The sequence below is a fragment of the Haliotis rubra genome, unplaced genomic scaffold (genome assembly GCF_003918875.1).
Source record: "Haliotis rubra isolate DU_JTF1 unplaced genomic scaffold, ASM391887v1 Scf387, whole genome shotgun sequence".
NCBI lineage: Eukaryota > Metazoa > Mollusca > Gastropoda > Lepetellida > Haliotidae > Haliotis > Haliotis rubra.
Genome location: NW_025767065.1, coordinates 707,976 through 723,766, shown reverse-complemented (window position 1 = coordinate 723,766; position 15,791 = coordinate 707,976). Strand labels below are relative to the sequence as shown.

Below are 15,791 nucleotides of genomic sequence, written 5' to 3'. Positions count from 1 at the left end.
CTACGTAACCTCTGTTCTAATACGGCCCTTTCATGGTGTGAGCGTTCAAGACTCGTGATTGGAGGCAATCAGATTTAGTTGTGCAATCAGCGACGTTGTTTCAAAAGTGATCATTAGCAAGGCCTCGGTAATTTCGGTATGCTTCGAGAAAACTAAACTTCTTCCCCTGCGCAATGCGCAAACGTTTCTTCTAGACAGAACTCAGTCATGTTATGGGGGACCAGTGGCGTCTCCATCGCCCTCGTTGACAACGGACAAGCTAGCCATTAAACGTCTTGTGTGTAACATCAACACAAGTCCCCGGCAGATGGGGGGATATTTGTGGCCCCACATTTGCTTGTGTTACTCAAGTTGAATCTAAGTCGATGTAACACGTGTTCTGATTGGATAGAAAGAAGGGAGATAATTCGTGTTGCGATCTTTTGCCGCTAGAGGATTTTACGAGAACCGGGAAATATGGCCGTATTAGAACAGAGGTTACGTAGGAAGATATGACAGGAGTAACCTCTGTGGGAAGAGAATGACCCCTGCCATGTAAGCTGATAGATTCTACCCACTACAATGGTATATGAGGCAATAAAAAATGGACTAGTTTTGTAGTCAGTGAGTATCATTGTTATTATTTAAAGTTCTTGTAATTTCTGTAGGTGTTATATTACGATTATCACACTGTGGTGATAACCTGTATCTATCGCTTTTCATGATATGATAACACTTTCAGCTTCCTTCATTTTCAATTTGGTTTAAACATTATGTACCAAATAGCAATATTTTCTGGACTAAAACATACACCAGGGGTAAGTGACAAAACTCAACATGTGTGAAGTTGATTTGGCTATGGTATATTTTTTATAATTTAATAGATGTATTGAGATATTTGTTTGGTTTTAAATTGATATCATCTTGTGTGGATTGGATAGATGTAAATATGTGACGAACTTGATACTCCGGTGTGCTGGCATTACATAAGTAACTTGATGTAGCCCATGTGAGTTGGTGTCATGTGACAACATCCTTGACCCTTTTGAAGAGGGTTCGACATGATTGGCTTAAATATACACCACAAGGGTACATGCTTAGACACCAATTAGTTCAAGAAGTATGGCTATCATATTTAAAAAAATATATAAAAATTTAAAATCAAATCAAAATGGAGCACTGAGCAATGCTTCATTTCATAGCTGGAAAGGGACGGTGAGATAGCCTAGCAGTTAAGGTGTCTGGTTGTCAAGCTGAAGACTTGGGTTGATTCCCCACAAGGGTACAATGTGTGAAGCCCATTTCTTGTGTGATATTGTTGGAATATTACTAAAGGCTGCGTCAGACCATTTGCACTTACTCACTCAGACATAACTGAAGCAATCTTTACTTTTTATTATAAATTCTCTAAGGGGTGGAAGACAGCCCAGTACATGTGGACATTATTCTGTTTGTTTTCACTCAATGACAGGGATACTGAAATATGGAAACTCTTCTGGGCCAAATATTTCCAAGAATATGGTGTATTTAGTTTATGATAAATAAATAGGAATATCTCTACTGCAAAAAAAGTTGATTTTTTTTAATGTTCAGATCTTTTAGGCTTTAACTTTGTGTAAAATTGTAATTTTGCATCGATTTAATGTCGCTGAAAGTAATGGAGGCAGCATCTGTTGGGTCAATGGAATAATTTTTCAATATTAACAATAATATCAGTTCCTTGGTGACTTAGCATTAACGTGACTTTTTTGTTCCAGGTGGTTCTTGACGTGGCGGCCATTTTGGATTACTGAGCGTGTGCGTTGTGATTCAGTATTTAGAGACACACAAGCATTTGGCAACATGGCTTTAGAAATGAACTCATTTACCGACGGAATGTTAAGACAGAGAGTGGTGGCACAGATGTAAGTACTTTTATATGTTGTAAGGAGTATAGCACATCACTGATGACCAATCAGAACCCAGTTAACTCTCTCAGTGAAGAAAACGTTTTCACCGATGTGGTCTTTTGACTTCTCATCCTCTAGGCTAAAATTGAGAGCTTAAACATTTGTTAATACTTAAGTTTATAACATTATTGTTTTACTTTAGACATAGGTCTATTTTGGGGAATATACCTTGATTTTATAATTCAGTTCCTACACATAAAGGAATATCAGTAAAGACAGTAAAGAATTACTGTATCACTGGATCAAAGACACCACCTTTAAGTCTCTGTTCGGTTATATAGGACTTGTTTTCAGACATACAGCTTGAGTATTAGTGCTGGGCTGGGGGGCCGTGTTTCCTGAACATGTGCCCCTGATGCCCTTATTGACCCTGAGAGCAGGAGCTGCATACAGTTGGTCACATGACAAAAAATTGAGGTCACATGACACATAGGAAGGTCACATGACATGTTGGGGGGGGAGGGGGGTCACATGACATGCAGGGGACACTGCGTCAGTAGAGCTGTAGAACTTGTCCTGTCGGTATGCTATGTTCCAGACAACTTGTGTTGTGTGACAGAGATTAAGTTACCTGCAGGTGGGGAGTGTAGGTACAGTAAAACTACTGATTAATGTGATCTGATAAGGTAGAGTGAAAGGTAGTCACTGATCCAGTGGCTGGCTGCATTATGGGTGATGTGAACTAGGCTTCATCATATTCAAGGTTATTGCACTTACATTGCGATATGCGTGTATGCATGCTCGTTTGTGTTTTCCTGTGTGCGTTCGTCCCCCTCTGACACTGTACCTGTCTATGGGTTGATCTGCCCTTATGTTATCCCCTTAATGCCCAATGCCAAGTAGACCACCTCTGTGGTGTAGTGGTTAGAGCGTCCGCCCGGAGAGCGGAAGGTCGCGGGTTTGATCCCCGACCGCGTCATATCAAAAGACGTTAAAATATGGTACTTGTTGGTCCCTGGCTGGCGCTTGGCAATAATGGATACAAGGACTGATTGGCTCGGAGTCAGTATAATGTGTCTGGGTGGGGTATTCATGCTTCACTGCGGCATGGTATCTCAGTGGGCTAGCACTATAAAACCAGCTTAAGTCTGGGCTAGTACAAGCAGCCGCACATACACATACATGCGCATGCACGTTGTCATATGAGCGTAATATTCTCAAGAACGATGTTAAACGCAATTTCACCTCACCTCACCAATGCCAAGTAGGTTCACAACACGAGTGGCCCAGTCGTCTAGTATGCTGCAATTGCTGTGCAGAGTTATGCCCCTTTGGTACACAAGGATCATGAAGTTTTAGTCCCACTTTTACCCGGATTTTGTTTCTAGGTTTGTCAATACCATACTTGTGGGTTTCACCAAAGTCGTAAACCTTTGAAAGCTACATCACCTTTCCTCCCAAGTTAAGCTACTTGCTGGGATATAGCTGGAATACTGCTAACAGTGGTGTTAAACCCAACTGACTCACTCACTCACTGACAACTAAAGCTGATACTACAAAGCAGTTTTGGCGTTTTTACACAGACTGCATATATGTGAAGAGCAATTGGGGCGGTTGGGTAGCCTAGTGGATAATGCGTTCGCTTGCCACACCGAAGATCCGGTTTGATTCCCCACATGGGTACAATGTGTGAAGCCCATTTCTGGTGTCCCCTGCCGTGATATTGCTGGAATATTGCTAAAAGCGGCATAACACTTAACTCACTCACTCACTGAAGGGCAATTGTGGCATTTCATTTACTGTGCAGAGTTTACTCCCTTAACCATACCAGGATCTGCTAGTTCTAATCTTTTATATTTACCCTGTCATGATTAATGAGGAGTAGAAGCAGAGGAAAAGTGGTAAATGTCTTAGACAGGCATTACTTCAGGCTTTCATCACGTGTTAGGCTGACTTTCTGTGATGTCACTGGGATACTCTTCAAAGTTGTATTAATCCCAAATCAGTCGTTAAGGAAAAGTTAAATATGTGAGATAAGTCCGGGCTTTGTCTAGACCTGCTCAGAGGCCGATATTCCGCCACAAGTCTCCAGCAAATGTCAGTAACTCCCTCATGTCCCTTGTGTTGGTAAGGTTGTAATTAATGTTTTATGGCTGAGTGACGTCACATGTATGTCCTTGGTTACGGGGCCAATATTTAGGACGAGGTCTTGACACGAGTGTTTAAAGTTTTACATTAAACAACCTCTGAAATTTACCAAAGTAAGGCTTGAAAATCAACTTTATATGCCTGCCAAGGGATTCTTTGGAATCTTTCCAAGAATATGCATATGAATGTTTGCACTTTTATGAGCTAGAATTTGTCCTTGTTAACCAAGGGCAATTTCAAGTTGGACAATAAAGCCTTGAGTTTTTGTATATTTTCAATCTATTTTTACAGCTGAGTCTTTGTCTGGTATTATGTGAAGTGGGAAGCTTTTTTCATGATTTATTGACATATAAAAAGAGTTAGTTGGCTAGAAGTTGGAGTGTAAAATATTTACTTAGTTTTGAATTGTCTTTTTGTCAAATGTCCTTCAAGTCATTGAGCTCAACCAGGAAACTTGATCACACAGTTTGTTGGTTTGAAATAGGATCTATGAGGTGCCTCAGAGAGGTAGTCAATTGTAGTTTGATAACAGTCTCTTTAACTTCTCCTTGAAACTCAGCAAATCCTGGGGTGCTATTGTGTTATGTATAGGTCGGGTGTGGAGAGAGTGTTTACGTGTCCTCTATGTCTAGGGAAGGAGTGGGGGTGACCCTATGTGTAGGTAGGTGGTGGGTGGGTGGGGTGGGTGTGGAGATTGTCAAGGTCTCCTCTATGTCTATGGAGGGAACAGGGTTGATATGGTGGAGGTATATGCATAAGTGGAATCTAGAAAGGTAGTCAGGTTCTGCTCTGTGGTTCTGATGGGGATTGAAAAAGGGTGAAAGGTGGGGACTCGACACTGAATGAGTGGCTGATGATGGTGGTGGGGCTTGACATTAGATGAGGGTGAGGGGCTGACGATGGTGGTGGGACCCGACAATAGGTGAGGGTGAGGGACTGACAATGGTGGTAGGGCTGGACAATAGATGAGGGTGAGGGGCTGATGATGGTTGGTAAGGCTGGACAATAGATGAGGGTGAGGGGCTGATGATGGTGGTAGGGCTTGACATTAGATGAGGGTGAGGGGTTGACGATGGTGGTGGGGCTTGACATTAGATGAGGGTGAGGGGCTGACGATGGTGGTGGGGCTTGACATTAGATGAGGGGTGAGGGGGCTGACGATGGTGGTGGGGCTTGACATTAGATGAGGGTGAGGGGCTGACAGTGGTGGTGGGGCTTGACATTAGATGAGGGTGAGGGGTTGACAATGGTGGTGCGGCTTGACATTAGATGAGGGTGAGGGGCTGACAATGGTGGTAGGGCTTGACATTAGATGAGGGTGAGGGGCTGACGATGGTGGTAGGGCTGGACATTAGATGAGGGTGAGGGCTGACGATGGTGGTAGGGCTGGACATTAGATGAGGGTGAGGGGCTGACGATGGTGGTAGGGCTTGACATTAGATGAGGGTGAGGGGCTGACAATAGTGGTGGGGCTTGACCCTGAATGAGGGGCTGACGATGGTGGTGGGACTTAACACCGGAGGGGCTGACAGTGGTGGTGGGGCTGGACATTAGATGAGGGTGAGGGGCTGGCATGATGGTGGGCTGGTGGGGCTTGACATTAGGGCTTGATGATGAGGTGAGGGGCTGACAATAGTGGTGGGGCTTGACCCTGAATGAGGGGCTGACGATGGTGGTGGGACTTAACACCGGAGGGGCTGACAGTGGTGGTGGGGCTGGACATTAGATGAGGGTGAGGGGCTGACGATGGTGGTAGGGCTGGACATTAGATGAGGGTGAGGGGCTGACGATGGTGGTAGGGCTTGACATTAGATGAGGGTGAGGGGCTGACAATAGTGGTGGGGCTTGACCCTGAATGAGGGGCTGACGATGGTGGTGGGACTTAACACCGGAGGGGCTGACAGTGGCTTGATATTAGATGAGGGTGAGGGGCTGACACTTGGGAAGGGCTTTCAAACTGAAGGATACGTGTGATTTGAAGGTAGAAAGGTAGCAATCACTCCGTCAATGGCTTGTTAGGGATGGTGTCACTGGGGGTGGACTGAGAGTGACTCATCGCCTCCTTTATCTCGTGACATACTTACATACATATACTTTCACACATTCAATACAATGAGCTGGGACGTATTTACTTTCCAATTTACAACCTCGTGACTTAGCAAGAAAGCAATGTGTTTGTTCACAGCGCATAAGCACATTACGTCAGATAAGGGCTGCGTATCAGACAGTAATTTCAAAGGAGGGACCTGTTGGGGCAGTTTAAATATTTCGTTTGAATTTTTTTTATTTCACTAAGCATGTTAAGTCTTTCATAACGTTGTGATATTTACTTGTGATATTTTCCCAGCTGACTCATATATGACTGACCTTGAGGTTTGTATTCAGTAGAGGGGTTAAAACTTGACAATGGAGTGAGTTGGATTTAAATTCGAAAGTGACTTTTGAATTGGCTGCTCATGAAGTGGCCTTGCTTTGGGTATTCATGTAATACCGTTACTCCTAAAATGTATGCTTCTGTTTCAGAAGATCCTGGAACCAGATATTTACTGAAATCAGACTTCAATTTTTTTTTTGAAATGGGATTTTTATGTTGAAAGCCTTGGTTTCTTCATACATTCTGTACCTCTGGTATACATTATGGATCGTTGTTGACATTTATTCATGTTTTTTGCATTTATTCAAAAATGTACGGTAGATTCCTAACCATGTTACACAGCCAGCATATGAATTACATGAATGTTATGTAAGGTTCGATGACCAGTAAATATTCAAAAGTGACTTGTGTTAGGTACGCAATTAAATGAAGGAGACCATTAGATGAATACTGGTGGATTTGTTTACATTTTTCGATATTATGTATGATATGACATGTTATACATGATAATAGATACAATAAACATGATATAACATTGAACTACATGGTATAATGGTTTATAACATGGTATAATGGTGTATAACATACAACACTATACAGTTCTTCATGACAGGGTTTTACATTGCATTGTAAAAATGGGAGTCATTTCCTTTATGTGAGAATCATTCCAAGTTTCTATCTAGTCTCATGAAAAGATATGTTGTAAATACTTATTCCTTTTCTAAGTGAATTCATTATGTTATACTTGTATCAAAAACTTTTGTGACTATTGTAGGAAATTTTTGTGTCAAATATGTCAGCATTACACATCGCCTAAAACCATGATAATAACAATCTAGTCTTCTGAATAAACCCACAGCAGTGGTGTCTTTCACTCAATGTACCTTCCCCCAGAGGCAATTATAGACCGACAGCCATAAACAAATTAGACAGTAAACAAGTTTGAAAAATCTGACATCTGAATGTTGAATGTGTAACGGATGTACAAATCCAATTTTCCACATCCTCAGGACGTTTTGTATAATAAAGCTATGACAGGCTGCACGTGTCACCAGTCTATCCCCCATGAGAAGGGGGGTTTGACGGATGAGCGCCTCTTTCTCTCGGAACAGGTTCCGGGGGTCAGTGACCAACTCCAGCCAGTGTCAGTGCCAGTGAGACGTGGCCATGCTGGACAATGCTAAATTGAGACATAAAAATATTGCAGCCATCATGACTACGATAACGCTGCTTCTTGGAGTAGTGGGGTAGCCTAGTGGTTAAAGCGTTCACTTGTCACACCAAAAGCCTGGGTTCAGTTCCCCACATGAGTACACAGTGAAACCCGTTTTTGTCCCCTGCTGTGATATTGCTGGAATATTGCTAAAAGCAACCCAACTCACTCACTCACAATCCAGTGATCATAATCATGAGCATTCATCTACGCAATTGGAATACGCTGACATATGTCAGTTAAGTCAGCAAGCCCGACTACCCGATCCCATTAATCACCTCTTACAACAAGCAAGGGTTGCTGAACACCAATTCTAACCCGGGTCTTCTCAGGTTGATTGCTTATTCCAAAGTCATTGTGTTGTGTTTGAGTGAGGTATTCATGATGAAATTGTATGGTAATTCAACGGGCATAATCTGACGTAAGTGTAGATTAGTACAAAAATAATCTGACGTAAGTGTAGATTAGTACAAGCAGCCACATGTAAGGCCACTCATTCATGCATATCACTTTAAAGTGCATTAATCTGGAATGCAACATTAAACACCATTTTACCTCACCCTAACATAGGAGCTCTGTGACGTTGATGTTACTTGTTGATAATCTTATCAACATCTTAACTACATGGAAGAAAGGTGTTCATGTTCCATGTTATAATCCTTATCTATGAATTGCCGAAGCTTTCATCTCAAGTCAGTTTGAAAGCAACCAATATCAATGAGAGATCAGTGCATGTGACCCAGATCATAAAGATATAAACAGAGTGACTTGGGTCTTGGATCAAGGTGATCGTATGTCAGGGGTTTCGATGTCTGGTAATGGCACTAGATCGTACATTTATTTATGATTCCTCACTATGGTTGAAAGGGTCGCAGACAAATGTGACCAGCCGACCCTAATTTGGAAACCCTTATCCAGCCTTTAGTTTGGCACCTTACCTAAAATTCATCACAATCCCAATATTGTCTGTATACAATGCCACAGGTGTAAAATAGTTAGAATTGGCTGTCCATATAGATCATTGAGATTGATAATACTCTGATGAACATTGATCGATTAGGAGATAAACATCATGTGTTGGCCAATTTCCGGGTGTTATTGAGTATTTGAAGCACGGGAATTCATTTGGAACCGACGGCATCAGCCGGAGGTTTCAAATGAAATATTCCCGTGCCAACACATGATGTTTATCGACATTGTAAACACAAAAGTAAACCAAAAGGTCCACACACGTTTTTGTGTCTGCACTCATTGACATCGAGTATGGGTACAGCAGTGAAATGTCATCAGCCGGCTGTTTCGTCTGTCTCCCATGGTAGCATCTGGAACTGCTCATTTGTGACGTCATTTGGACTTTACGTCACAATATGATTTTAATGACGTCATCACAGCTGACGACGTAACAATACAATGGTGTGAGCGATGTTTGTATGTATTAATACGCAGCGAATTTCCGGGAATCAAATACCATTTGATCACGTTTTTCAACCAATCAGATTAAAGAACACAGTGACTTTTGGTTTACAATTGTCAATAAACATCAGAGAAGTAACTTTGAACCATAATGCCAAAACACTCACAGACTCACTCACTCATTCACTCAGTTTAGCAACATATGTTCATTCAATAGTAACCAGGAGGCCCAGTGGTTGCTGAATTGACTGCAGAGTTATGTCCCTTAGCTATCATGAGGGTTTAAATCTTCAAGCTGTGAACCTGGTTTGTCTACAATTTTATACCCATGGCTTTCTGTTATGTTGGTTTTGTCTTATTTGAAGGGCTGTTGTAGGTACAAGGGTTTCGGTTGTCAGAGGTGTACTGACCTCAGGCGGAGAGATTGGGTTTTGTCACCATGATTGATGTTTTCGACTGTTCATGTTTACACAACCGGTTTGGTTACCACATTTCAGACCCTGTTTCTCAACACCACAATGTCACTCAATCAAATGGACGCACCTTGGATGCTTGCGTGAATCGGCCTTGTGAAAACACTACATATATAAAACAGCCATCTATAGATTTTTAGACAGAGGAAGTATCTAGAAGATTGTTTTCTTAAAATGCAGGAATCTCAAGATATAGGCTAGGCAGAGGTAAATATCTATGGGTGGCTGCACAGGTAGATAGGCACAGGTCGATAGCTTGATAGGTAGTTGCATAACATTATGTAAGCACAGGTATACAGGCATAGGTAGATAGATAGGTAGAGTACACAGCTGGATAGGTACATCACTAGGGTAGAGAAGTACCAGACACAGAGTGATAGGTACTGGCACAGGTAGATATATGTAGGATTCAGGTAGGTAAGTGCATGATGCAGGTAGATAGGTGTAGGGCACAGGTAGATAGGTACTGGCACAGGTAGATAGATGTAGGGTTCAGGTAGGTAAGTGCATGATGCAGGTAGATAGGTACAGGACACAGGTAGATAGGTGCTGGACACAGGTGTAAATCCGCAAGTATAGTTCACAGGTAGATGGTTTCATAACACAGGCAGATTAGTACGGTTCACAGGTAACCAGGTTCAGGACACGGGTAGATAGGTGTATGATGCAGGTACAGGTATACAGGTACAGTACACATTCAGGTTACACAGGTATATTATTCAGCTACATTAGCATTTTTACCACCGGGGGCACTAGTTACCATCCTTGTAAGAAATTGTAGGGTTTATCTTTTACAAAATGACAAGTGTCATTGTATTACCAGACAACAGGAATAAAATAGTGGAACAAATGTATGGTGAAATTTCCCGTAATTGTGGTACTTATATTTTATGCATGAGTTCATTTTGAAGTAGTCAATGAAAGTAACATCAGGTGTTCTGTACATACCTCCTCACCTGACTGATTACCAAGTCACTGCTTTGGAACAACTGTGTGCTTGACTTGTATGTTGATGTCTTGTTATTCATGATTGTGGTTGTTATTCATGATTGTGGTTGTTATTAATGATTGTGGTTGTTATTGATGATTTGGTTGTTATTCATGATTGTGGTTGTTATTCATGATTGTGGTTGTTATTCATGATTGGGTTGTTATTAATGATTGTGGTTGTTATTAATGATTGGTTGTTATTAATGATTGTGGTTGTTATTAATGATTGTGGTTGTTATTCATGATTGTGGTTGTTATTCATGATTGTGGTTGTTATTAATGATATGGTTGTTATTCATGATTGTGGTTGTTATTCATGATTGTGTTGTTATTAATGATATGGTTGTTATTAATGATTGGTTGTTATTCATGATTAATTCATGATTGTGGTTGTTATTCATGATTGTTCATGATTGGTTTATTCATGATTGTGGTTGTTATTAATGATTCATGGTTTGTTATTCATGATTGTGGTTGTTATTCATGATTGTGGTTGTTATTCATGATTGTGGTTGTTATTCATGATTGTGGTTGTTATTCATGATTGTGGTTGTTATTCATGATTGTGGTTTGTTATTCATGATTGTGGTTGTTATTCATGATTGTGGTTGTTATTCATGATTGTGGTTGTTGTTCATGATTGTGGTTGTTCATTAATGATGTGGTTGTTATTAATGATTGTGGTTATTCATGATTGTGGTTGTTATTCATGATTGTGGTTGTTATTCATGATTGTGGTTGTTATTCATGATATGGTTGTTACTAATGATTGGTTATTATTCATGATTGTGTTGTTATTCATGATTGTGTTGTTATTCATGATTGTGGTTGTTATTCATGATTGTGGTTGTTATTCATGATTGGTTGTTATTCATGATTGGTTGGTTGTAGTTGTTATTCATGATTGTGGTTGTTATTCATGATTGTGGTTGTTATTCATGATTGTGGTTGTTATTCATGATTGGTTGTTATTCATGATTGTGGTTGTTATTCATGATTGTGGTTGTTATTCATGATTGTGGTTGTTATTAATGATATGGTTGTTATTAATGATTGGTTATTATTCATGATTGTGGTTGTTATTCATGATTGTGGTTGTTATTGTGGTTGTTATTCATGATTGTGGTTGTTATTCATGATTGTGGTTGTTATTCATGATGTGGTTGTTATTCATGATTGTGGTTATTCATGATTGTGGTTGTTATTCATGATTGTGGTTGTTCATGATTGTGGTTGTTATTCATGATTGTGGTTGTTATTCATGATTGTGGTTGTTATTCATGATTGTGGTTGTTATTCATGATTGTGGTTGTTATTCATGATTGTGGTTGTTATTCATGATTGTGGTTGTTATTCATGATATGGTTGTTATTGTGGTTGTTATTCATGATTGTGGTTATTCATGATTGTGGTTGTTATTCATGATTGTGGTTGTTATTCATGAATGTGGTTGTTATTCATGATGGTGGTTGTTATTCATTATGTGGTTATTCATGATTGTGGTTATTCATGATTGTGGTTGTTATTGTGGTTGTTATTCATGATTGTGGTTATTCATGATTGTGGTTGTTATTCATGATTGTGGTTGTTATTCATGAATGCTGTTATTCATTATGTGGTTGTTATTCATGATTGTTATGCATGAATGTGGTTGTTCATGAATGAAATATGTACCATGGTAGGCCTACAGGTGTCCTTTTCAGCCATTTTGTATGTAATTATGAATTAACCAGGCATTAGGTATTGATATATTTCTTTATTTAATTTTTGTTTTGCCCTAGGTCTGGTCTTCTGGGTATTTTGTAAATGGTTTTGTAAATGTCAGGAATGATCAATTTTAATTGCTGTTCAGCTGAAGTTGGAAATCACAGTTTTTGCCTGTTACACAATAATCTTTCTAATTTAAATAAATAAATTTCGTTGTGAATACGGACAAATACGCACTGTATATGGATCTCTGACATTGATTGTGCACCATGTTTATGCTGACTCAGTAGTGCGATACGGGAAATACGAACCAGTGCGTATCTATGGTCGTTATCAGCAATGATTAGTTGACAGAAGGAAAACCTTTTGAAATGAATGATAAGTGAATAATTTTCTGGTCTACAATGACCCAGTGTCTGAACCAGCATATAATACTCCAAACATGATATCTTTATCCTTATTTACTGGTGATAATTACTGGTACATTGATTATAGCATGAATTGTTAATTTATGCTTCATTCTCCAGAAAACGTACCACTACAATGGACAGTTCTGGCCTAAAGGTGAAGCAGACTAAGGATAACGACCATGATAACTAGAGCTGTGACGATATATCGTAGTATCGATAATCGTGATGCTTTATCTGACGATAAATATATCGATACGTTTTTTCGTATCGTGATATGTATCGTTGACCTTAAAATTGTTAATTTTCATTAGATATTGACGGTTATGTCAAAATTTCTTGCTATTAACATATATTTTTTAAAGAAAATAACTAAAGAAAGCATATCGTGATATGCATCGAATCGAATCGTATCGTTCCAAGATATCGCGATACGTATCGTATCGTGAAATTTCTGTATCGTCACACCTCTAATGATAAACCTATCAGTAGGGCTGGCTATCAATGTAGACCATAGAGATTGATAACCGGTAACTAAATATCGGTCGATTATGGATAAACATCGGAGAAGTACATGTAACTATGAGCAAAAATGCCAAAAATGTCTGAAGGAAATGAATATATTTCACATCATTTGGGAGTGATAAAATTGTTTTTGCATGTATTATTAACAAAACAGGGTTCGGACATTATTCAGAAGCAGATCATGATGTCCTAACTTTGTATATTGTGTGAGAAAATTAAAACGTTTTTCTATTAAAACAGTTGATATACGATATTGTAGAAAACACAATTTTCATATCGATAATCATTAATACTGTTTCCTTATAATCGACGATATTAATATTACCGATTATTTCAGCCAGCCCTACCTATCATTGTGTGTGTCTGTAGTGAAGTAGGTTCCTTACAGGATAAAGAAACCTTCTACATTGGTCATTTTAAACTGGTTATACAGTGTTCACAACACTTCCGCCTTACAATCTTGACCTGGATGTCATGTTTTATCCTTTACTTATTGACCAGGGATCCGATCCACAAAGCATTCAGACATTCGTAAGTCTGTGATAAACTTAGAGTTCTGACAGGTCGTAACATTGCGAACACTTTGTTACCAAGCGAGATAACATAATTCATGTAATGAGGAAAGACACTTATCAATCATTATAAACGTTATGGAAGTTAGACTTTCTTCATGTCAACTATCACATTTTTATGACTTACATCAACAGAAATTGTTAGTACTATGGCCTATGAGGCCAGATATAGTAGGAAAAATGCATAGCATGGCTGAAGTGTGAAAAAAGACAAATCTTTGAGACATTTCTAGTGGAAATGAGAGCCTTTATTATGCAGAGTCATTTAAAAAAATGTGAAAAATAATAAACTCTGAAATAATAAATTGATCTTGTCTCTGAAATAATAAATTAATCAATGCAGCTGTCAGTGAACAGATGTCCAGTGTTATTGAATACAGTGGAAGCAGAGTCCAGCAATGAAATCATCCTTTAATAGTTCTATGACTCAGCTAGCAAATTTGAAGCTGACTTAATCTAACAAGTGCCTGGGTTGCTAGTCCATCAGTGTCGACATGTTTTGGCGATCGTTCCTCATCACAAAAACATGTTCTAGAAACGAAAAACATGGGAGATATCGACTGTGCCATCTTTGTGTCATATTTGATGACACCTGGCGTCACCACCATCATCAGATAAGCTGTGTTACATTTATGAAGAGTGGGGATGGTATATCTGCCATAGTACATGGATGAGGCTGGTTGGTATTGTTCCGTATCACGCCTCTGCACACTAGGTCCTTGTAATCAGAGAGTCAGTCTATTAAAGAAGTCATCAGACCAGGGAAAGTAGACTAGATAGATACTGGCAGATTCAAACACTGACCTCATTGAACCTAAAGGTCATTGTCTCTGTTTGAATTTATGTATTTCAGGAATGTTGTCAAGCAAGTTTGGGTTTCTTCAGAGACAAAGAAGAACAAGTTTGATAATAAGACTTTTAAGAAAATACCGCTTCTTGAGTGGAGTTAAAATTCCACCAAATCTGTTGAGTTTTTAGGTCAGAATGAGTCTTTTCTCACATATCAGATCATTACATTGTTTGACTGGCGTATATTGTGTATGTAAACAAAAGAATATTTCATGGAAACAAGCATGGTAGGAGCTGCCAGGATTTTCAAATTTGGATGCGCTTTTCACATTGATAGGAAAGACATTTTTATATAGATTTTGAGATTCTTAGTTTGTGAACACAATATATGAATATGCAATGCCATGTATAAAGTGGTTGAATGTACCATAATAAGGAGGACATGATTATAATCAAACATTCTGGTGATTAGGTGCTTCACTCTGAGAGTCTGGGTTCGAATCCTGGATTTGACTTGAACCCCCAAAAGCACTTGAATCTGTACTATACTGAGGTGTAATCTCAAAATATAACATATGTAACACAATCTAGTTCACAAAAGAGAACAGAGTTTAGTGGTATAATAACACAAATACCTACTCATCTTTCCAACATTCTGTAACAGGTGATAGAATTGGGTATGTTATGTCCTAATAGAATATGTGTGAAATCAACAGCAATAGAATTGGGTATGTTATGTCCTAATAGAATATGTGTGAAATCATCAGCAAACATAGTCAGCCTGTTGTATTATTGAGTACAGAAATATTATTTGTATATTAGAAGGATATTACTAACTCCTGTATCACAGCATACAGCTAAACACCTGACGGTCGGCGATGTTGTATGTGCTGCATCCTGAATAGCGTGTGTTTCAAGGCTGACTGTACCACATGATGCGTAAAGGTGATGAAATCAGTCAGTAATGAACAGTGCAGTATTGATCTGTAGTGAATGAGTGCGTGACCAAATACTCCATCTGGCTGTCTCTGAAAGAGGCCCTGTCAGGGTGAGAAATAATGGCTACTGTGGCCAATGTTTCTTTACGATTCCAGCCATCAAAGGCATTGCCATTTTGTTCCTTTCCTTAATGGGCTCAAATTCAATATTTGTACTGATTGTTCTTTGTTCGTCAGCGCCATACCTGTGGTCGTCATAGTAACTGGTCCCATGAAATAGGGCCTCAGTTCAGTGGTGGTGGTGGTGTTCTGTCCTTCGTTAAACTGCTGAGACCTACTTTACTTCAGGCTTTTCTCTTTCATTAAGCTGATAC

The 15,791-nt window shown here is 39.4% G+C and overlaps 1 protein-coding gene across 5 annotated transcripts in view; it reads left to right on the top strand.

The window, feature by feature from the left end:
• LOC124286583 overlaps positions 1–15,791 on the top strand; it is a 44,109-nt gene that overhangs the window by 16,986 nt on the left and 11,332 nt on the right. For all 5 annotated transcript variants that reach the window (XM_046722955.1, XM_046722956.1, XM_046722952.1 and 2 more), the window contains exon 2: positions 1,737–1,883. In XM_046722955.1, the coding sequence (XP_046578911.1) occupies positions 1,822–1,883 (62 nt within the window). In that variant the 5' untranslated portion in view covers positions 1,737–1,821. The remainder of the gene's footprint in view (positions 1–1,736; positions 1,884–15,791) is intronic.